General features: G+C 33.9%; 1 protein-coding gene across 1 annotated transcript in view; it reads left to right on the top strand.

Annotated features, from left to right (window-relative positions):
* The window catches only part of LOC133195782 (muscle calcium channel subunit alpha-1-like), a 66,069-nt gene that overhangs the window by 30,753 nt on the left and 11,503 nt on the right, over positions 1 to 23,813 (top strand). Inside the window, exons 6-31 of the mRNA XM_061331720.1 lie at positions 2,964 to 3,116; positions 3,401 to 3,588; positions 3,735 to 3,838; positions 3,953 to 4,125; positions 5,621 to 5,699; positions 6,386 to 6,546; positions 6,846 to 7,071; positions 7,453 to 7,666; positions 8,236 to 8,356; positions 8,522 to 8,673; positions 10,760 to 10,866; positions 11,058 to 11,155; positions 12,865 to 12,912; positions 14,289 to 14,472; positions 15,058 to 15,187; positions 15,373 to 15,432; positions 15,531 to 15,637; positions 15,839 to 15,926; positions 16,066 to 16,173; positions 16,393 to 16,445; positions 16,881 to 17,027; positions 17,258 to 17,459; positions 18,789 to 18,947; positions 19,151 to 19,261; positions 19,528 to 19,611; positions 19,982 to 20,002. Of these exons, the coding sequence (XP_061187704.1) occupies positions 2,964 to 3,116; positions 3,401 to 3,588; positions 3,735 to 3,838; positions 3,953 to 4,125; positions 5,621 to 5,699; positions 6,386 to 6,546; positions 6,846 to 7,071; positions 7,453 to 7,666; positions 8,236 to 8,356; positions 8,522 to 8,673; positions 10,760 to 10,866; positions 11,058 to 11,155; positions 12,865 to 12,912; positions 14,289 to 14,472; positions 15,058 to 15,187; positions 15,373 to 15,432; positions 15,531 to 15,637; positions 15,839 to 15,926; positions 16,066 to 16,173; positions 16,393 to 16,445; positions 16,881 to 17,027; positions 17,258 to 17,459; positions 18,789 to 18,947; positions 19,151 to 19,261; positions 19,528 to 19,611; positions 19,982 to 20,002 (3,278 nt within the window). The remainder of the gene's footprint in view (positions 1 to 2,963; positions 3,117 to 3,400; positions 3,589 to 3,734; positions 3,839 to 3,952; positions 4,126 to 5,620; positions 5,700 to 6,385; positions 6,547 to 6,845; positions 7,072 to 7,452; positions 7,667 to 8,235; positions 8,357 to 8,521; positions 8,674 to 10,759; positions 10,867 to 11,057; positions 11,156 to 12,864; positions 12,913 to 14,288; positions 14,473 to 15,057; positions 15,188 to 15,372; positions 15,433 to 15,530; positions 15,638 to 15,838; positions 15,927 to 16,065; positions 16,174 to 16,392; positions 16,446 to 16,880; positions 17,028 to 17,257; positions 17,460 to 18,788; positions 18,948 to 19,150; positions 19,262 to 19,527; positions 19,612 to 19,981; positions 20,003 to 23,813) is intronic.

Below are 23,813 nucleotides of genomic sequence, written 5' to 3'. Positions count from 1 at the left end.
TAAGCACTGTCTTATCGACAATGAACATCAGTAATTTTGATGTAAAAGCCCTGCGAGCATTTAGGGTTCTGCGACCCCTACGTCTGGTTTCAGGCGTGCCCAGTAAGTATCTAGGTGTTTTTTGTATTTTTTTTTATCGGTGTCCTGTCATTCTTTAGCACTTGACAATAAGTACTGATTACATCCATAAATGAGCCTACTACAGTAAACCACACTGATCCAGAACTCCTGTAGAGAAAAAAATTAGTATCATAAAATAAACCACACTGACACATGACTCCTGTAGAGAAAAAATTAGTATCATAAAAAAGATCTCTTTTTCTTTCTCTTTTTTTGTCATTTTTTGAAAGCATGATTCATTGTCCTAAGGTATAAAGGCAACTTCATAAATTTAACAATGGTTAATGATTAACTTAATTACCTTTTCTAAATCAAAATAAAGCCTAACAACTAATTTTGTCACTTTTTAAGAAATATTTTTCTTCTCCCCTTAATTTTTAAAATTAATAACAATTTAAAGTCACTTTTATTGTTTGAAATGTACAGAAATAATTTCCTCCCTTCACTAAGGAACTTGATGATTATAAGAGATATATAAGCAAGTCTTGGAGTATCTACATGTATGTACAAATATATTTCATGTTACTTCTTTAAAACATGGAGAAAAAAAATGTGGGAAAAATATAAATTTTCATTATAATTGGGTATAATGGCAAAGTAATCTAGATAAATTATTTCATTGAAATTCTCCTCTACTGTAGTAAAAGGTTGAAAAGGCAATGTAAATGGTCATATACGTAGCTTTTCAGATTTTTTACCCAGTGCATCTATAGTTTTGAGCATTTTTGGTCTCCTTTTTTTTAAACCTATACAATGTAGCGTCAGATAGACTTTTGAATTTTCCATAGTCTAAATGATAAAGATTTGCTTCTACAAAGAAAAAACTGCGCCATTTCTGTATTTCTATGAACAGGACACAAACCTGTCATACATTCAGGCACCGCAGGGCTTTCTAAAAATAAGAAGGAGTTATATGTATATGCACAGCATAATACAGGGTAATGATCATTCCAAATCTCAGCTATTGTTTTCCATTGTCAATGCATTTACTGAAAAATATTATATCACAGAAAAGTGCATCTATTAAAGACATAACTGTCATACAATGATATGTGTGTCATGACACCAGTATACCTAACTAATTTGTTAGTTTCTTGTACATTTCAAGAAAAGCAGAGTGCTATAGTGACAGCTATTTTCAATGCATCACTTACCATCACATAACAGCAGAGACAGAGTCTGATCCACCAGTATTGCTATGCTGTGGCATACATTATCTCCCTTGTCCCAATATGTGAACATTAATTGTAGTGTGGATTTAAAGGAATGTCCTGTGTGATCCCTAACAATGCCTTTTTTCTGTATCTGTATGTTTGGTTGTAGAATATTGTCTTATTTTATCATGATGTGTCTGCTCTGTTTGTGTATTCTTTTATACTTATTTCTTAGTGTGGCCAAAACTATTTAATAAATACTTAAAAAGCTGATGTGTAATTTTTCCCCCCAATATTTTACTTATATATTTTTTTGTGGGATGAAATCGTGAATGATATTCCAAAAAGAAAACAATGATGTAAAGTGAAATTATAATCAAACAGTGAAATCCCAATATAACAAAACCTACATGAATTCTGTAACTGGCAGCTTGATTCCTATGGTTTCTCAATAAAGATAGATAATAAAAGCCAGGTGAGGGAAGAATCAGATGGGGCTTCTGCAGTGGTAGATGTATAACACTATGCTTGGTATGAGGGAATGGCAGATTAAGGGGGTTATGTGGGCAGAAAAAGTACATTAACAAGTTCTGAGTGATTGAAGACAGGTGCTGTAATTTATCAATTGAAATATAACATTGGTATAGGCAAAGCATTACACCCATATTGGATATAATCTGGCAAGAAATATATATAAAAATTATATATGTTCAGAGATTAATGTCCTTAAATTTTTTAGTTTCTGATTTAATCGAAGGAAAATTAAATTGGTACTAGTTTGTCACAAATGCATTTTAAAATTAAGGCCAAGCAAAATTTGCAAAATTACTTTTGTGTGTTCTTTTCATAAAATTTTTATTATTTAATAATATTTTAATTTCAAAATTACTAATTCCATTGAAGCCCTCTCTTTTATCACCTTTGTCAAGCTAAGGTCCAGAAAACTTTTTTTTTATTTAACTAAATTGCTCTATGTTATATGCTAATTAAGTAAGAAAGATTTAACTTTAAATTGCCTCAAAATATGCACAACATGTAGTCCACAGGCATAGGCAAAAATGACAACAACAAAAAAAAGTCCAACATGCAAGTGAAATAAATACGGAAAAATTAAGAGACATGTGTGTTCTAATTTATTCCATTTTCAAAAAGCTGTTAACCAATCTTCGACCATATATATATATAGATGAATCGTATGAACAATTGTCAACATTGGTAATATTTGAAACAAATTACAATTCAAGCAGAATTTTTTTAATGTTTATATATTTTTTTCCTCTGTTTAATTAGGAAACTTAAGAAACTAATTACAATGGACCTTACATTATGGTACACAGATTTATATTAGTATTTTTAGTAATTGATTTTGATTGCTTTTTATGTGTTTGTTTATTTAACATTAACTAACTTGTTTTTGCATGCCATTTTCAGCCCTGTTTGATAAAGCTAAGGCAGAATAGTATATAAAAATCAAAAGTCATAATTATTATAGTTACATTTTACACATACCAGTAAAATATAAGAATTTTGTGAAAAATATAATGTCACTGTTCTCTAATTCATTTCAAAATAAAAATATAATTTGAGAGCCCAAAATCCCATTGAAGCTTTGGACATGATATGAATATGTGCATGGTTTACTTTCAGGTCTTAGGTGGTGCTTACATATATTGTGTGGTTTCTTTTCAGGTCTTCAGGTGGTGCTTAACGCAATTGTGCGTGCCATGGTGCCTTTACTTCATATAGCTTTGCTTGTGATCTTTGTCATATTTATATATGCCATCGTTGGATTAGAACTTTTCTCAGGATCCATGCATGAAACATGTTTTGATAAAGAAACAAGTAAGAGTTTTTTTTCCTCTGTTTCCAATACCCTGATAGAATGATGCTTTACAAAAGGCAATGTCCAGTTCTAATACTTTTTAAGGATATATTTTTGTTCAGGAAACTGTTACCTTAGAGTTGACTTAAGTTGACTAGAAGATAGCAGTCTTATTTAAGTCTGAACTCTTATATAAGTTGGTTTGAGCTGATTGACAGTGAATGGTAAGTAATATAGAGGATTAGGACCAGCTGAACAGAAAAGAGATGCTGGAAAATGATGAATTGTTCTTTTTTATTTCTAGATTCCGTCATGACTCTTTCTAATGTCCATCCCTGTGGGAAAGGCTTTTCTTGTCCTAATGACTCAGTGTGTCAGAAATATTGGGCTGGCCCAAACGATGGAATCACAAACTTTGATAACTTTGGTTTAGCGATGTTAACAGTATTCCAATGTATCACATTAGAAGGATGGACAGATGTCTTATATAATGTAGGTATCACCATCATGTCATGCAACAAAGTGACATAAATTTAATGTAACAAATTATTTTTTGGAATCATTACTTACAGTTCATTGACTGTTGTAGCTTTGGAATTGAGAAGATATGTAATTAATCCGAGGCTTTTCTATTTCAGATTAATGATTCACTAGGAAATAGCTGGCCTTGGATATACTTCATAAGTTTAATCATTATTGGATCATTTTTTGTACTCAACTTAGTTTTAGGTGTACTTAGTGGGTAAGTATGGTATTTCTGGGTTTCTTAATGTCAGTAAAAGGTACATGCACAGACAAATTTGATTGAAATTGTTTCTTTTAAATTCACTTTATTCTGAAAGAATTCTGCTTTCAGTGAATTTTCTAAAGAGAGAGAGAAAGCCAAAGCTCGGGGTGATTTTCAGAAGCTGCGAGAGAAGAAGCAACTGGAAGAAGATCTTCGGGGATATCTTGACTGGATTACTCAGGCAGAAGATATAGACCCGGAAAATGAGGAAGAAAATGAAGAAGGTGCTACTCCCCGCCACAGTGAGTATCAGAGGTGCCAGGGAACTCAGTGGATGTATCAAGGTGTCAGGGAGAATTCAGGGGGGTGTCAGGGGAGATCAGGTGGTAGTTAGTGAGAAAGATTTTATCAAGGTTTAAATGAAATATGGACTAAAGGATGTTCTTAGGGAAATTTGGAATTTTAATACAAAATAAGGAGGTTGCCATTGATAATACTATAGGTATATAGATGGGAGAAAACAGTGAGGTACATGTATTGGGAATCGTAGGATTTAGTTATTAAAGAACTTTGAAGAGTATATTGTAAAAATGAATTTTTGTTCAAGGAGACAAAATAATGATTTAGAAATGATTGTTTTTAAGTGTTTGGTTGGGAGAAATGATTAGTTGTCCTTGACTTGTATTGAAGAGTATTGTGAGAAGGTAATATGCTGATTTCTTAAAATGAATAAATAGACTTGAGATATATTTCTGTAAATCAACCAGAAATAGCCCCATGTTTTATTTTTTCTGAATGCATTCACCTCAGATTTAACTCTGCTGAATCAAAACTCAGAATGATTTTGTTGTTTTGGTACAGTTTCAAATACAACCATTGGAGATGAGAGCTAAAACGCCTTACTATTTACAGTTCAGTTATAGAAGAAGTAGGGTTAACTTTAGAATGTTTCTGAAAAAGATCTTTACATATAATTGATTTTCCCTCGTTACAGTATTTAGTTACCCAAATGATTATAAGTAATGCAATAACATACATCAAGGGAGAAAATCTATTCCAATTATCATAAATGATGTGATTAAGAAAATATGATTTACATGTATAAAAATGTTGATTCCAAGGTTCCATTCTCAAGCTATTTCCATTTTCTACTTGTATATGCAAATGAAGTAATGACTAAGTTGTCTTTGGTAGGACAGCTTGTTGGTCTGTGGCACCTCTGAGGTTTCGTGATGTGGCTCTATACCCTGATTGTTGCTACACGATATGCTTCTTTTTTTCTTATTCTCAGTACCTCAAGAAACAAATCTGATGTTCTTTCTGCTCTTTTGTCATTTCCCTATCCCTGCTGTTTTTTTAGTGTTCCATTAGAGAGTGATTTTTTTCAGCATATCCATCTTGAATCTTTTTCCCTTTATATTCAGAGCATGTTATAAAGTATATGAGGACAATCATTGCAAACCTCATCCCTTTTCTTTTTTATTTAACATAGAAAGAAAATGTCACCAACATTTTTGAAATGTCTTGACCCTTTTAGATGTTGGCACTTTTCCAAAAATTTCTTTGTTCGATTGATGGCACAAAATATATATTTATTTTACAAATTATTAATACTGGTGCTGTTTCAATTTTTCCAAAGCAGACATTTACATGCTTGTAAATTGCAATATACCAAGAATTTACACTGTTCATTATATAATCTATATATATAAATAAAAATAACCAAGCTTTAAATATTTTCATCATAACTTGGAATTATTGTACTTCAAGTTTATTGTGTTCTCTTGAATTTCTCAGAAAACCAGGAGACGACATCAGTGAAGACAGAGGATGTAGAGAGTGGGGAGATTCAACAGACGTGGTGGCACAGAAAAAGGTAGGCAAGCAGTCAGTCACATTGTCCTAGGGCAATCAGTCACTTGGCCCTAAAGCAGTCAGTCATATGGCCCTAAGGCAATCAGTCACATGGCCCTAAAACAATCAGTCACATGGCCATAAAGCAATCAGTCACATGACCCTAAAGCAGTCAGTCACATGACCCTAAAGCAATCAGTCACATGACCCTAAAGCAGTCAGTCACATGACCCTAAAGCAATCAGTCACATGGCCCTAAAGCAATCAGTCACACAGCCCTAAAACAACTAGTCACATCGCCCTAAAGCAATCAGTCACATGGCTTTATATACAGTCTCAATGAAATAGGAAAATTAAAAAAAACCCACCTAAATGAACATTCATCTAGGCTAGAGTGACCTCTTCAGTTTAAGGTCATGCTTTGTATAAGGTTTAATTATGTATTAGCATGTACATAAATTAGGAGAAGTGGTTAGAAAGATGCTAAAATATTACCCGCTAATATAAGTACATCTACAGTACACCCCTACAAATTCTAGACTAAAACAATTTTTACCTGATTTGCTGAGAGTCATGAATTCTAGAAAATTTAGTTAATAGGAAACTAAAATTAATAATGTACATTGTTTTAAATTTGTTTTAGTGCAAGGGGTAAGAGAAGCTTGTATATATGTATATGTGTTTTGATTTTTTCCCCCCTTCTTCCAGTCGGAGGTTACGAAAATGGAACAGGAGATGTCGGCGGATGTGTAGAAAATTAGTCAAATCCCAAGCTTTTTATTGGACTGTTATTGTGATGGTGTTCCTGAATACATGTGTTTTAACTTCTGAACATCACGGACAGCCCCATTGGTTGGATAGCTTTCAAGGTTAGTTATATTGGATCAGCTGTCTGAGATTTCACAGAAAACTGCAACACACGTTAACAAAAATTGAAGTGTCTCTTTGAGCAGTTATGACTGTGAAACGGAATTGACAATTGGCACAGGTGGATTTTCTTTAAAAATGCTTAATCTTTTTACAACAATAAAATGTCCTATTAAGCATTGTTTGTGAAATTGATTTGACAACTGGCAGAGTGTGATTTTATTTAAATGTAATGCATAATCTCTTTGCAACCTCAATGATATAAGTATGAAATGTATTGACTACATTTTCTGTTTTGCAGCAATTGCCAATTTGTTCTTTGTGATCCTGTTCACCCTGGAGATGTTGTTGAAGATGTACAGTCTGGGACTACAAGGCTACTTTGTCTCGTTATTTAACCGTTTTGACAGTTTTGTTGTCCTGTTTAGCATCATAGAAGTCATTCTCATTTACACCAATGTCTTTCCACCCCTAGGAGTCAGTGTGCTCAGATGTGCTCGATTGCTTCGTGTTTTTAAAGCTACAAGGTAAGACAGAAATCATTCATGCTGTAATATTACATCTCTATCCAAGAATAAATTACGTATTGGGAATATCTTACAGAAATGTATGTCAATTGTCAAATAATAAATGCTAAAGCAAGATCATTTTTAGCCTTTCATATTTTGGTAGATATATAAGATTTTTGTATATGAGAAGTCAGATTCCTTTTTATTGGGTTGAACATTTTCAGACCTGTATTTTAAATGAAAAGGTTTGATTTACATTAGCAAACATGAACATTGAAACAAGTTGATTGTAACAAAGTCAAAAGTTGTTTCCACATTAAATACAATATGCATCAAAATAAGGTAACCCTGGTGACCACTAGCAGTATTTCACTGTTTATGGTGAATGATTATTTTTAGATACTGGTCCTCCCTTCGTAACCTGGTGGCCTCCCTGTTAAACAGTATGCGCTCCATTGCCAGCTTGTTACTTCTCTTATTCCTCTTCATTGTAATCTGTGCCTTACTCGGTATGCAGTTGTTTGGAGGCAAGTTCAACATCATCAGTAAGATAGAGGACAAACCCCGCAGTAACTTTGACACGTTCTGGCAGTCTCTCCTGACAGTGTTCCAGGTATATAACTTACACAGTTTCAGACAAGGATTGTCCATCAGCAAAAGAAAAAAAGAATTTACAGTGTCTTCATAATCATTTTTTAAGCACTGGGCCCAGTAGCATACATGTGATAAGTCAAAGACCACAAAACTGTACAGGAGCCATAAAAAAACTGGAATTTGGGTAAAAAAACTGTATACTGCTTATCAAAAAACGGTACAAGAAAATGGTAACGTTTTTCAGTGTCTCGCGAGCGAGAATGAGAGGAAAATGGCGGCATTTAGCGAGAAATTCAAAATACTGTACAAATTTTCATATTCCGTGAATTTTGGTGTCCCGCCGGTACACGATGAATGGGCTCAAAAAACTGTACATTTTGCGTACAGCCTGTACATATTACATGTATGCAGTAGTGAAAAGAGGGATCCATTTTTTATACCCTGCTGTATTCATGGCTAAGCACAAAGTATTGGTCAATGAATGAACATAAATTTGATTAATATTTCAGATTATTTCACTTCTTTATGATAAGAATCTTTTTTGAAGACATTTTCCTGTAGATTTAATGACGTATTGACCTGTTGTAGATTTTGACTGGTGAGGACTGGAATATGGTGATGTACAATGGCATTAACTCGTACGGCGGTGTCAACTCTCTAGGCTTAATTACCTGTCTGTACTTTGTCATCCTCTTCATCTGTGGTAACTGTATCCTTTACACTAAACAAAGCTAAAACTACCAGAGTAATAGAACAACTAGGATCACTATAGCTAAAACATTCAAGTAAGGATTAAATCTTAAAATTTATTAAATAATTGTGACTTTATTGAATAAATATACATGAGACAGCAGTTTCCTTGACAAAGATATAGATATCCTACTGAACGTCTTCTTGGCTATCGCTGTGGACAACTTGGCCGATGCCCAGAGTCTGACGGAGGAAGAGGGTGAAAAGGAGGATGAAAAGGAGAGGATACGATCACTACGGCGATCCAAAACACCAGAGGGGGAGGAAAAGTCCAAAGTAGGTATCACTTAGTTACTCAGGGCTAAATAGAAACAGAGGACTCAGGGCTGTGTAGTAACTATGGACTCAGGGCTTTGTAGTTACTGTTGACTCAGAACTGAGTAGTTACTGTGGACTCAAGGCTGTGTAGTTACTGTGAACTTAGGACTGCATAGTTACCAGGGCTCTCGATTCTATTTAATTGGGGCTGATATTCGGCCCCGTTCCCAACGTGAAAAAGGCACCCTTTTCCCCAAATTTGACTTTAAAAATTCCCAATGTATGATTGCTTAAAATTTATTACTGTAAAAAAAAAATAAAAAGCATATCTTTGACGGTCGTAAAAGCACTGTGAAGATATGAAGGAAACACTTCCGTGTTGTAAACTGGTAGTTCGTATACATGCTGGAACCAGTTTAATATGAAAGCGAAAGTCAACTATAGTAAATTACGAATTCTCTTAGGTACGACTTGTTTATTCACAAACATGTCGCATAATATTAATGCGAATACTATAGAAAAAAAGATTTCTACTAAGAGAGCTGACAAATGTAAGAAAATAGACACTTTGTTTAAACAACAAACTGCCGCTCTACAATTAACAGATTCTGAGTTAGTGGTTACTGAAACCCTGCCCTAGAGCATTTCAGGACATCTAAAGACAAACATTTTATTTTAAAGTTCTAAACATCTGAACAGCCATTTACTTGTCTAATTAAGATCTACCTTGAATAAATAAGATGATTTGTTTTCAGTTTCTATGATTATTCTGTGTTTATTTGATTTTTCTTGTTTCAAGAGATAAAATTATGACTGGTAAAAATTTCCCAATTTTTATAAAAACAACGCTTTTTTCCAAATCCCTTTGGCCCCGGCCCCAGTAAAAAATGGGTGTGAAAGCCCTGGTTACTATGGACTTGGGCCTTAGTAGTTACTGTGGACTCAGAAATGAGTGGACTCAGGGCTGAGTAGTTACATATATTGTGAACTGAGGGCTGTGTAGTTACTGTGGACTCAGAACTGAGTACATCGTAGTTACTGTGGACTCAAGGCTGTGTAGTTACTGTGGACTCAGGGCTGCATAGTTACTATGGACTTAGGCCTTAGTAGTTACAGTGGACTCGGGCTTTAGTTGTTATGGACTCAGAACTGAGTAGTATTGTGGACTCAGGGCTGAGTAGTTATTGTGAACTCAGGGCCGTGTAGTTATTGTGGGCTCAGAGCAATTTACGTTAATCTTCTCAGAGTAGTTACTGTGAACTGGGGTTTAGTAATAACTATGACTCAGTGCTGTGTAGTTACTGTGAACTGGGGCTTAGTAATAATTGTGGACTCAGTGCTGTGTAGTTACTGTGAACTGGGGCTTAGTAATAACTGTGGACTCAGTGCTGTGTTGTTACTGTGAACTGGGGCTTAGTAATAACTATGGACTCAGTGCTGTGTAGTTACTGTGAACTGGGGCTTAGTAATAACTGTGGACTCAGTGCTGTTTAGTTACTGTGAACTGGGGCTTAGTAATAACTGTGGACTCAGTGCTGTGTAGTTACTGTGAACTGGGGCATAGTAATAACTATGGACCCAGTGCTGTGTAGTTACTGTGAACTGGGGCTGAGTTGTACTAATGAATCAGGGCTGAACTAAGGAATGGGTCATTTTTACACCTGAAATTTTGGCAGTTTGAACATTCAAGTTTCTGCATTTAAAAAAGCTGAGACTTGTCAAGTATTTATGATGAATTATTTTTGCAATAATATTTTTTGCATTTTTTATTGACTTCAAAATACTGCAGAGATTATCATTTTACTGTGAACAAATACATGTACTTGTATATACAGCTGAACTTTGGTATCTCGAGCACCGATATCTCAAATACCGTGCATTTATTGAAGTGATTTAGAAGTCCCAAGCATTTTATTCTTTAAGTATTTTATCCTCAATATCTCAAACCTTTGGATATATCTCAGTTTTTTTCTTGGTCCCACTGAGTCAATGAGGTTTAGTTGTATATATACTATTAAATTAAGTGAGTTGTGCATTGGGCAGTTCCTGCTCAGACAAATTATCAATGGATGGTTGACAGAATTTTGTTTTATTTTCTGTTTAGGAAGCAGAGCTGGAACCAGATGAAGGAGTTGGAATGAATGAAAATGGTGGAGAGGAAGAGAATGCTTACCATTCTAGACAACCAAGTCAGAGGTCACACAGGTCAAGGTAATGTGTCAACTCATAATCAGGTCAAGGACTCTGTATACTGTAGAGCATAAAACAGTCATCCTATAGTGAAAGAAACAAAACAAACAGCAAGCAGTTTCAGAAGAACTGATGTATGGTAGATCTGATTTGCAATACTTTTATTGGGATGTAGTTGTAAGGTTTTCTTATTAAAGATGGGATAATTGTAGGCAAGATGTTGGTCCAGAGACAGATGAACACCGAGTAAGAATCAACCTAGGACACACAGAGGATGAATACAGAGATTCAAACCATGTACCTATTGAGGGTACGTTCTTTTCCTAAATCTACCTGATCCTTCCCTTTTCCCACTGTGGTGTATTATTCCCCTGAAAGCAATGATAGGAGAATACAAATTTCAGCCACTTTATGATCTTATGATCTAATTCCAAATATCACAAGAGCCAGACAAGCATTTCCCCCCCTTTTTTACAATGTTTTTTTTTCTATAATGGGAGACCCATTATATGTAGGAGAACCTGCAGTTTGTAGAGCATTGGTGAATGACACAAATTCTAGGAATTATGGCAATTCTTTTCTCACAATATAGGTCATACATGTATATTTCTATGACATCCAGTTATACCATCCATTTCTAAGGAAAGCCTATGAAAGAGACAGAAATATGTTAGAATCTTTCAGCAGTTGGGTTGATAAATAGTAACTGATATGTTATCTACATTCATTATCGAGTAGCTTGTTTTCTTCTGAGTGTTTTTACCATTATACATTGTGAAGTGTCTGTGTTTTTGAAGAAGGTTCATTACATATATATGTTTTATGCCTTTATTTCATTAATAACAAAGTTTTTAGGTCACCTTGACAAAGTCTGGGAGGACTTTCCTTCACAATTACCATCCCACCATCCCATACAGTTCATTGTTCCATTTTGTACCATAAGCTTGTCTTAATACATGTACTAATACCGTATAAGTGGAATTTTTAGTGGAACAGTTTTAGGAATTTGTCCTTAAAAACTGGTCTATATTTTTAGCAAGAAGTAATTTTTAGCAATTTATGATGTCGAGAAATATAGCTGCTACCTCCTGTGCAGATTGAATTATTAGAGATATCCAATTTAAGTGACCTCAAGAATTTCAGTAATAATGCCAAAATTGAATCCTCACTAAAAAATGATGCCTTTTGTATGGGGCTATTTCTAGGAATTTCATATAAGCCAGGTTATACTTGGCTAAAATTGCAAGGTTTATTGAGGGAAAATGTTTTGCTTTCGGAGCTAATCCATTCCTAACGTTTCTTTGATTCTTAATTAACATTGACTAAACTTGTATGGATATTTCAAATGGAGGTGAATATATATACTTGTACTTGCATTACTTCTGCCTCAATTGCCATGGGCACCATAATAAAGTTTTCCTATTTTGTGCCCATGTTTAACATGTTTAATGTTTTTGGAGCAAGTTTCTACATTTAACATTGTTAATTCTACTTTAATAATTTTACTTGGACAGTAACCTGCAGGGGTATTGCATGAGACATAAATTATATCAAATAAAGTAACAATCTTCCTGATTGTGTTAGAGTGTCCTAGTTTCGGATGACATTTGTCAAGGTGTCCTGTAAAATCTTTGAGAACGCATTGTTTAATAATAACTAGTTACTCCAGCTTTTTTGCTTACAATCACAGCTTGCCCTTGGCAAAATTAGCTTTGTAAATTTATTTGATTTTATAATGAAGCTGTAAAGTGTTTTTATTTTCTGACTAGAATTTTTTTTTATTCATTTGTTACTTGCCTTCTATAGGCCTGTTGATTACTCTACTTGTAACAAATGAAATATAAACGGATAACAACACAGTTATAAAATATATGTATGTTTTCTTGCCAAGCATGTCAACTATTTAACAAGATGTATAACCAGATATAGTGTAATGGATAAAGGTTAGCCAGATCTATAATGTTTGATTCCCCCTGTTGCACTAACCCAGAATTTGAATCCTCGTTTTTTATTACCCAGAAGAAGACGATCCGTGTGCCAGTGACACCAGCTCGTTTGATCTCCTAGGTAATCACAGACAATTCGTCATAGTGTCATTTGTTGCTATATTTCGTCATTTTTCTTTTTTTTTTGCCGTATTTTTTTTTTTTTTTTTTTTTTTTTTTGTAATTAAGTTTACTTGTAGTGATTTAGTTTTACATATTGTCTCATATTTCCTTTTTTTCCACATGTAAAGAACTTTTAAAAAGTTCTTGTTGGCACTTCCTCACCAAAAAAAAAAAAAAATGAAAAACATGATGAGAACAATTAAGGGAAACATGATAAGTTTGTGCTCTTTAAAAATGTTTAAAATATTTGCAGGTTAGAACACTAACACATTTGCATGCTTGTCTATTAATATGCATGGACATCTGTTGATTAATTAGATGTGACATTTGTGTATTACTTATAATAGCAATAATAAGCATTCGTGAAATAACTATAAGTTCATATACATGTATTATTGAACACATTTAATGGACTACCCAAAATTTCCTTGCTTTTTTAAATGCATGAATGTGTCAGTGAAACAAAACCAGCAGTTGTCAACAGTGTCACTTTGAAAAAGGCGAACTCTGCTGTCAGTTTATTATGACATCGTAGAGGCCTCGTGTCTTGTGACAATTAAAGAGATTAAGGACCTAGTGTTGGAGAAAAATTGTTAACAATTAAAAGAAAACACAAGTTAATTATAAGGAAACCATTATCTACATGCTGTATTAGACAGATGTTATCTTTCTACAGTCTGAATAGACAGGAATGTTCTATTTATGGTCTGTTTGTTTTAGCTTTATGATGTGTCTTAGCTTAAGGTGTGATCTAATACCTATACTCCACACATAAAATCCCTTAATTTATCTGCCTGTCTGTCCATGTCTGTAGACACAAACTCAGGTTTAAGTTCTATGTCTCTTCCCAGCTTCTCACAAGTGGTTTAGCAGCTTTCAAACAGAGAATATAGTTTTCCCCAAGCTTATCAAAATGAATTTAAAATCAAGTTTGCTCATCAACATTGGATGCATTGGTCAATAGTGTTCAAAATATGTCTTGTTATTATTGTTCCCGGCCTGGGATATTGATTTCACAGCTCTAGTTTATTTAATTTATTGGGTCAAGTCTGGAATTGGTAGAGATGTTGATGTTGCTTTGTCCTTTATCGTCAGTCTTTCCTTTTAGAGTGGTCTTTTGATTACCAGTCATGAAGTTCATGTTGGCATTTTTTTCAATGAAGACCACTTAATTAAAGAAGTCCTGCAGATACTCCAGTTACTAGTACTTTGCAAAACTTAAGTATTCCATTTGTCAGCAGTTTCAGGTGACACCCATAAAGTAATTTAGGCCTGTTGGTTATTTCTGTGTGAGGTGAGCTCAAGAGGTTAATGATTTAGAGTTGTGTGTTGTAGAGGGGGAGGCTGCTGCTGAGGATGAAGCAGATGAGGAGGACATGGAGGAGCTTGAGGATGAGGAGGAGGAGTCTCAGGCACCCTCAACAGCCCGACCACGACGAATGTCAGAACTCCACATTCCCGAGAAAATCAAACCTATTCCTAAGGCTACTTCACTCTTCATTTTAAAACCCACCAACAAGTAAGTCAAAAACACACCAACAAGTAAGTCCTACAGAATGTCAAAGCAGGACATTCAAAAATAAAACCCACCAACAAGTAGTTCAAAAATCCTACAGAATGTCAAAGCAGGACATTCAAAAATAAAACCCACCAACAAGTAGTTCAAAAATCCTACAGAATGTCAAAGCAGGACATTCAAAAGTAAAACCCACCAACAAGTAAGTCCTACAGAATGTCAAAGCAGGACATTCAAAAATAAAAAGAAGATCTGTATAGATTTATGAAATATGTACAAGAATGTGTCAAAGCAGTAAATTTAAGTTTTAAAGAGTCCAGAGTTTGTGCAAGGCGTGGTACTTTTTCCCACACAGAATTACATTTTACCACTATAACTGGTAAATATCTTACCACTATAACTGGTAAATATCAATAGAATAAACTGTAGAGCTAAAAATAAGTCCTAGCATAATTATAACAATTTAGGTACATTAAGACAGTCTAGTCCTGAGGGAGAGACATCCTACAGCTCTGTGATGGAGCTGTTATCCATTGTGTTAACTTTTTAATTTGACAGGTTTTGTAAACTCTCTATTCTATTTGATAGGTTCCGTAAGATCTGCCACAGGATCTGTAACCACCCCTACTTTGGTAACATTGTATTGGCGTGTATTCTGATCAGTAGTGGGATGTTAGCTGCAGAGGACCCTCTACAGTCAGAGTCCAAGAGAAATGAAGTAAGTGTGGTACCAGTCCCTTTATATAATACAACAGTTCTACAGTGCCTAATTCATTAAATCAGATATGTGTTATAAATTTATGTATGGTTAATTATGTTTTTAATTGTTTTGAATGTTAAATGGTTATGGTAATGTTGCACTTTTTTTTGTTGATTTTTTACATTGTGTGATTTACATTTCAGATCCTGAACTACTTTGACATATTTTTTACTTCTGTTTTCACAGTTGAGATTATAATCAAGGTAAACTTATTTGTATTTTAGCATCCTCTGCTTTGTGTCTCATAAAGAACTGTTTTATTACAGATTGTTGATGAATATTAAACTTTTTTTCGTTGTAGATCATCACTTATGGACTTATTTTGCACAGAGGTTCATTTTGCCGAAGTTTCTTCAATATCTTGGACTTCATTGTTGTTGGAGTATCCATCATATCATTTGTTCTAAAGTAAGTTTCTGTCTGTTCTAGTGTAAGTTTGCATTAGGAGCAGAGATTGAGTTCACTAGGAAAAAAATAAATTTTTTATGTTCAACACTAAGAGGCAAAAGAAATAGCTGAAACATACACACATGTACTTGTAGATTTGAAGCTATATGAACATTACTCATTCTGTCTGCCATTCCAATATTCTTGTTCTTTTTTTTCCAGCAATCAAGCCATATCTGTAGTAAAAATTCTCAGGGTCCTGAGAGTGTTAAGACCATTGAGAGCCATCAACAGAGCTAAAGGACTCAAGGTTTGTCTCCTGTCTGTCTGTCTTTTTAAGTAATGAACACTGTAGAGTACTGCTAGTAGAGATGAAATTACCACAGCTTTTTTTGGTCTCTGTGTTTCCTTGAGATCAGTTTTGACCTGTGTTCCCCTTTATATTGCAGCACGTGGTACAGTGTGTGATTGTGGCCGTACGCACCATCTACAACATTATGCTGGTTACCTTCCTTCTACAGTTTATGTTTGCTGTCATCGGAGTTCAACTTTTTAAGGTTTGTCTAGATAATGTCACAAGTTTGTTCTGTACATAAAAATTATGGCTCAGGTCTGATGCAAATGGTTCTAGATTATGGAGAAAGGGGGGATGGGTGGTAATTGCATCTCAAATTGAAATTAGTTTTTGAGATTTTATTCACTTTTGTAAAACAAACTGCACGTGTTGATGCTGTATGAAACGGTTAACTTAAAATGCTAATGTCCTCTGATTTCAGGGTCGGTTTTACAGTTGTTCAGACAGATCCAAACTGACAGAGAGGGAATGCAGGTCAGTACTACCAAAACTTTGATTAATGAGACTAGTCTTTTTATCACTCTGTTTCAATATTGACTTTCAACACATTTAGACATGTTAAAACTGGCAAAACATGTCCTTAGACACATTTGATTACCTCACTGTTGATTTGTCTCAATGTTAACTGGCAAATTGGTAAATACCAATAACTTACCATGAAGTAATACATTGTTAACAGAGGAAAGACTTGCAGTGATTGTCAAGATTTATGGTGATATCCAACACATTTCTTTTTTGTCTTTCAGTATAATGAACTCATATCCCATTTCAACCTTTTGTCGTTGATTTTGGTGTTAATTTTAACATTGATTTTGGTGTTAATTTTAACATTGATTTTGATATTGATTTTGGTGTTGATTTTGGTATTGATTTTGGTGTTGATTTTTCATTGACTTTTGTTTTCTGCAGGGGTCGTTACATTGACTACCCAACGGGAGAAATTGATAATCCAGAGGTGAAGGAACGGGAGTGGACAAACAACGACCTTAATTATGACAACGTTCCCAAGGCCATGTTGACACTGTTTACTGTCTCCACTTTTGAGGGATGGCCAGGGTATACTTCAGTTTAGCTTTAAGAACATTTGATCATGTATATTAATTATCCATGTCTTTATCCGAAGTATATTTCTTCAATTTCCATTCTGTGAAAATTCCTAGAAAGTTCTAATAAAAAGACTTAAAAGTAAGCTGATCTGGTAGACAAAGCATAAGAAAGAAAGAATTGGGAACAAAAACCTTTTTTTGCACAAGCCAGGTGGTTAAATGTTTGTGATGTATTAACAGGTTGCTGTATCAGTCGATTGATGCCAACGATGAGAATCATGGACCTATTTATAACTACCAACCCTTTGTGGCTGTCTTCTATTTTATCTTCATCATTGTCATCGCTTTCTTCATGATGAACATCTTCGTGGGTTTTGTGATCGTCACATTTCAGAATGAAGGAGAACAGGAGTATAAGAACTGTGAGCTGGACAAAAATCAAGTAAGACATCATAGGTGTAGCCTAAATCAAGTAAGATATCATAGGTGTAGTCTAAATCAAGTAAGATATCATAGGTGTAGCCTAAATCAAGTAAGATATCATAGGTGTAGCCTAAATCAAGTAAGACATCATAGGTGTAGCCTAAATCAAGAAAGATATCATAGGTGTATCCTAAATCAAGTAAGACATCATAGGTGTAGCCTAAATCAAGTAAGACATCATAGGTGTAGCCTAAATCAAGTAAGACATCATAGGTGTAGCCTAAATCAGGTAAGACATCATAGGTGTAGCCTAAATCAGGTAAGACATCATAGGTGTAGCCTAAATCAAGTAAGACCTCTTGGTGTAGCCTAAATCAAGTAAGACATCATAGGTGGAGCTAGCTTACTGAAATCTATCTGTATTACTGGACAAAAATCATTTAAGACATCATAGGTGAAGCTAGCTTAATGAAATCCATTTAGTTTCTTACTGTACCGGTAAATGGGGAAAATTTTGTGCACTATTAATTAATGACAAATCTAATTGTTAAATGGCTGTGTTTATACAATTATTAGTGACCAATCACCTGGTACACAGATGTTCTCACCTATTGTTGTCCTTAATTTTTGAATGGCTTCAATGATTGTTTTCATTGTACATCGTTTAAGTATGGTCTATTATCTTCATTTTTAAATTATTTAATTTATATACGGCAGCGAAAATGGACATGCATAGAAATTCCGCTACCCACTTTAAAAGTGAAGAAATATTTAGAAATAACGAAAGATTGAAAAAAAAAATGTTGAACTTCAGTGTATACCATGGTAACGACCATCATATGAAAAAAAAATATTAGACTAGCGATCCCAACAACGTCCTTCCTTCTCTTTCCCTAGTTTAATCATCACAAACCTGCGTAACAGATTGTCCTCTTTTTGCGTTGATCAAATAGATCCTAAACAAGAACTGTAAACCAATTGTAATTTTTGATGCATTAATTGTGTCTTTTGTGTTCATTTGATAAATAAATTTAGTACCACAAAATCATTTCTGTTGGAATCTATATTTATATACGTTTATAAACGTGATAAAAACAGCTTTGGGGTTTGACCGAGCTTACCGTGGCTCAAGAAAATTAACACACTTGTATTAATAAATTTTACATTTTTACCGAGTACCCGGGTACTCGATCGGAAAAACGTCCGAGTAACCGATTATCAAAAATTGACCGATCTGAGATCCCTAATATATATGCTATTGGACTGACTAAATGAGGAAGGGGGAGACAAATTTTCTTCCTTTCTCACAATTAGCAATTGATTGTAAAATGAGCTTGTTTCATTCCAGAGAAAATGTATCGAGTTTGCTCTAAAAACTCGTCCTACCCGGCGCTACATTCCTAAAGCTCGCTGGCAGTACAAGATCTGGTGGTTTGTCACAAGTCGAGCTTTTGAGTATGGCATTTTTACCTTGATTATTCTCAACACAGTTATTCTGGCCATGAAGGTTTGTGTGTACAGTGGTTTGACTCTTGTTTGATATCTCACAAAATGAGTTAGGGATTTAAATTTAATAGATTTAAAGCCTTTATTTGATGTTAATGTAGAAGTACCATTGTTGAAGTTGAGTAGAATCATCTTTGATTTCATCATATTGCTGGTCAGTGAATTCTGTGATGTTCTAACCTTGTCTGTGTGTCTGTATTACAGTATGATGGACAGTCAGGAGCTTACTCAGATGCCCTGGATTACTTGAACATGATCTTCACAGGAGTCTTCACCATTGAATTTATTCTGAAACTGATGGCATTTAGATTTAGGGTAAAAACTCTTAATTTTTTCTTTTTTTCTTTTTTTTTTGCAAAAGTGCACTTTCTTAAGAAATCACTTAGAAATCATTTGAGACAAATTGCAGCTTGAAGTTCATAAAATTTGGATGGGAGGTTTAATTAACATGATATATATTGTACATTTATGTTATTTTGATAGAATTTGGATGGGAGGTGTAACACATTATATATTGGACATTTTTATTATTTTTGGGAGGCTTAATTCATTGTATATTGAACCTTTATGTTATTTTGTAGAACTATTTTGGAGACCCCTGGAATGTCTTTGATTTCATCATTGTACTGGGCAGCTTTATAGATATTATCTACACGGAGGTCAATGTAAGTATTTTGCTCCTCCTCATGGGTTCTTTGAGGACCTATCTCCTCAATCATCTCCTCATGACCTGCATCTGTGATCTGATGACTGTGGTTTATGATGATGCAAATCTTGCAACTTTGCTTTCTCTTTTTATCATGTGAGATTAACATTGCAGATACTGCATCTTGAAGATCTAAGATTTTGGAAATTCTCTTTATCAGTCTTAGCCATTCTTTTTTCACTACTTCAGCTGACCTAATTTGATTGTCATTTAGTAGAAGTTTATGGATAATTTTAATAGTACGGCCCATATGCATTAGGTACAAGCCCATTATCCTTTTTTAAAAACATGTTTAGGATTTGAAGCTTTAAAAACATTGCACATTTCAGCGAGAAAAGGGAGATTTAAAGGTAATAATGTGATCTAAATGCACTGCAAAATGAGGCTGTTTTAATCTCTAGTTGACATGTGTTTTAGTATTTTTCACAACAATTTTTAGTGATTCAAGACATTTGTCTGGATCTGAGTAACCTGGCTTTTTTAGAACAGACATGATTTTCCATTTCCATATAAAACAAAATTCTGTATTTTTTTTTTTCACATTTCAAAATGTTTTAAATATCACCTTCATTTATTTTCCAAACTATTCTTCCCAGCGAAATATCAAAATCATGTCTGGGAAACGTTATGGCAGACTAAATGAATGGTGCTACACAAATAAAACTGATTGCTTGTATGTCTAGCTGATTACTAGGGGGCTGATCGGTAGACAGCTTAAGCTTTCTCTAGATGTGTACTGTTAGTTATAACAGATCTGGACAATCTTACCTTTTATGTAGAAGCTATGCTTGATTACATCTGTCCTAGTGACAGCTTTTACAATTTTGAAAAATTTTCTTGACTTTTTTTTTTTTTTATCTTCCATCCTTTACTTTTCTGATTATTTTTAGTTAATTTTTCTCGTTGAATAATAATTGTTCTTTTGTGTCTTTTGCTTCTTCTTGAACTAGTTTTGTTATTTATTTTCTTTCTCTCTATTCATGAACATTGAACTGCACTAATGAATAACAAATGTCTCTTAGAAATCAACCAGGTCTTCTCAAAGAGACACAGTGATGCAAAAACAGGAAAATTGAAAGAAATAGAATTTTGCATGGCTCATGCAAATTTTGTTTAATACAATGTACTTGAAAGTATTAGGTTTCATAAAATTGCAGGTTTCAGAACCTAAAAAATCTACTTTTGTGGTAAAAAAAAAATCCTTTTCTGGCCCAGCACAAAAACATTGTTTCTCTCCTTCATTCTCACTGTATGGTAGAAATATTAAACATAATCAAGTTAACATTGCCATTAGTCTCAAGATGTGGAATGATGATAGACTGAGGATTTTCACTGAATCTTCGAATGAGATGAAATCAGAACATATTCTTTTCCTTCAAATGCTTTGATTCAGTGTTGTTTACATGTGTTTATACTAAAAAGAAGTTGTATGATGTTGACATAGACAATAAGAATGATGCAGTTGATACAACCTTTGTTTTGGGCCACTTCTTTTCTTGATTTACAATGCAGTTGAGATTGTCAAAACTATACTCATATTTTTTGATAAATCTTTGATTTGTGATACAAATATAAAAGATATCTAAATCACTGTGTCTCAAAATTTATCTCTGGGACGTCAACTTCACTAAGTTTCCAGCAATTGTCTTGATTCACTAAAGACTGGAAGGGCTGAATCACTCTGACAATAGCAGTGAACAGTTTAGATGCCATTAACAGCTCCTGTTAGAGATTGCCAGATACAGTGAATTACTGACAGCGAGTAGATTCTGAAGCAGTGCCTGATTTATACATTAACATATAGTATAATGTCAGTCTTGCCTGTCCTATTTCTCAGAAGCAGGATGTTAATCTCCTCTTTAGATCTTTGTGGATTTTCCATTAATCTCTAGCTCTTTTTTTTAATTTGTCTATTGTTATTAGAGGTTTATTTCTTTTTGACTCTCTGAATGAATATTTTCATTGTACTTTCCCATTCATAAGTCATTGATTCAATTTGCATCTGCTCATTGAAATCAAGTAGACTGGGGTACATACTAACTTAATGGGCATACTGAAATAAATTTAAATTTCATAGAACATTTGCAGTAATGGCAGTGAACATATGCTTTATATTCCCTTACTTTCAACATATTTAACCATGATAAACCACCTTATTGTACCGTAAATCTGGAAATTTTTATGTCGATTTATTTTTGCGAATCTGGGTCAAAAGTCTGTTGATTAATTTTTACATTTAAAATTTTGCGAATAGTCATTTGAACTAAATATAAAAAGCTCTTAAAATTTTCTTAAAGGTTTGTAAGTTACGCATGTACATACAATAAATTACGAATAAACATACAATATTAAATTACGCCAACATTCAATAATCAGTTGAAAATATTAGAAAAGATAAATCATCCAAAGTGTTGAAAGTTTTCATAACATTTTCATAAATCAAACATGTACATAAAATATATATAACGAAGTAATGTTTAGATAAAGACATTTTTTATTGTTGATTTATTTTTAAGAAAAATATTTTTGCGAATGCAATGCACGCGCAAATTTGCTAAAAATTTATCTACAGCAAAAATTTCCAGATTTACGGTATAAATTAAAGCAAAATATTTTAGTTAATGAAAACATTAGTTCCAAAGATCAACCAAAAAGTTCTGAAATTGAATTCAATGCCCAGAAAAACGTGAAAAAGACATGATACATTCTTAATCAGCTCCTTACCTCTTTGTTCCAAATTCTTGACTTAAATTAAAACTCCTTTTCCCATATAAAGAAATTCCTTTTTGTGTCTTGACTTGGAAATTTGAATTTTTTGCTCCAAGTTGTTAGGAAATACCCACTGTTTAAATGGATGATAATCTATGCATGGTGGGACATTTCACTAAGAATGCATGGACTGACACAAACTGTAGTTATTTCAATTTCATGAAAAGGCACCATTAGTAGCTGTTTGTTATTTGTCTATGGAAATTTTTCATGTTAATACTTCACATTTTTTCTGTGTGATGCCTTGGTAGTTTTCCATTTTGTGTGTGAATACTTTTGGTTGTACTGATTGATGTGATTTAAGTACATCTCCATGAAGCAGGCTGGATTTGGAATGGACATACTAAGTCCACCAATTCTTTACATTCTTATGGCAAGCTTGGTGCAGGCAAATCCAGTAGATTTCTTAATATATAATTTTTTTGGATGGTAAATGATTCAGATTAAGTAATTCATCATTATTTTGATTAACATATCAATATTTACATTTCCAATGTCTTTGTCCAAGATAAAATTTCAAATAGTAAAAATACTTTATTTCTACATAAATCTACTGGTTCATCGATAGGCGTGGGGGGGAAAAAATCATGTGCGGGGCGGGACAAATAGAGACAGAAGCGGGGCTTGTAGCACATGAATTTGCAGAATCAAGAGCATGTAAATATAAGGAATAACTGTCAGATTTTTTGGTTTCATGACGATGATCAATCGATTGGCTTGTGTGATAATTTTATGCATAAACGCCTTCGGCATTTATGAAAATTATCACAGAAGCCAATCGATTGATCACATCATGAAACCAAAAAATTAGACAGTTATTCCTTAAATAAATGCTTCTTTTCTGGCTGAAAAGATACATATGTTCATGTATCTGTAATTTTTAAAACCATAATAATAACACTTGACCTGGTTACTCTTAAAGAGTAGCATTCTAAATATCAGCTGTTTAGGCAAATTTACACACTTAGTCTACAAAACAAACACTCTCCTGTTTTTTTTTTATTTCTCTACTATATTTATACTCTCTCTTAATTTCTTGGTGATGAAAACTGCATTATAAACATTTCCTTCATTTTCATTTCAACAACACTGATTTTTTTGTATGTATTTGGAGTTTTCCATTGGGCTGCAGACTGTCCTTCAGTAGACAGCTTATTTGACATGTTTAAGTTTGTGTGTCCATTATTTCTAAGCCAGATGCTGATTGTATTTTGTTACTAATTATGGGTTCACTTTGTAATTACAACAATCTAATAGCGAGCCAAGGTTGGTTGACTGTGCACTGAATGTTAGAAACCTGTTGGTCTCTCTCTCTCCTAAAGCATGGCCAGCGGAGACCTCCATAGCATGTCTATCCCTCCTGCATGTCTCATGCCATTTTTTTGTTGAAAT

This window comes from Saccostrea echinata, unplaced genomic scaffold, assembly GCF_033153115.1.
Source record: "Saccostrea echinata isolate AGI-Se365-2 ecotype Australia unplaced genomic scaffold, CSIRO_AGI_Sech_v1 ptg000029l, whole genome shotgun sequence".
NCBI lineage: Eukaryota > Metazoa > Mollusca > Bivalvia > Ostreida > Ostreidae > Saccostrea > Saccostrea echinata.
The sequence above is the reverse complement of the archived record's forward strand: the minus strand, read 5'-3'. Positions and strand labels throughout refer to the sequence as shown.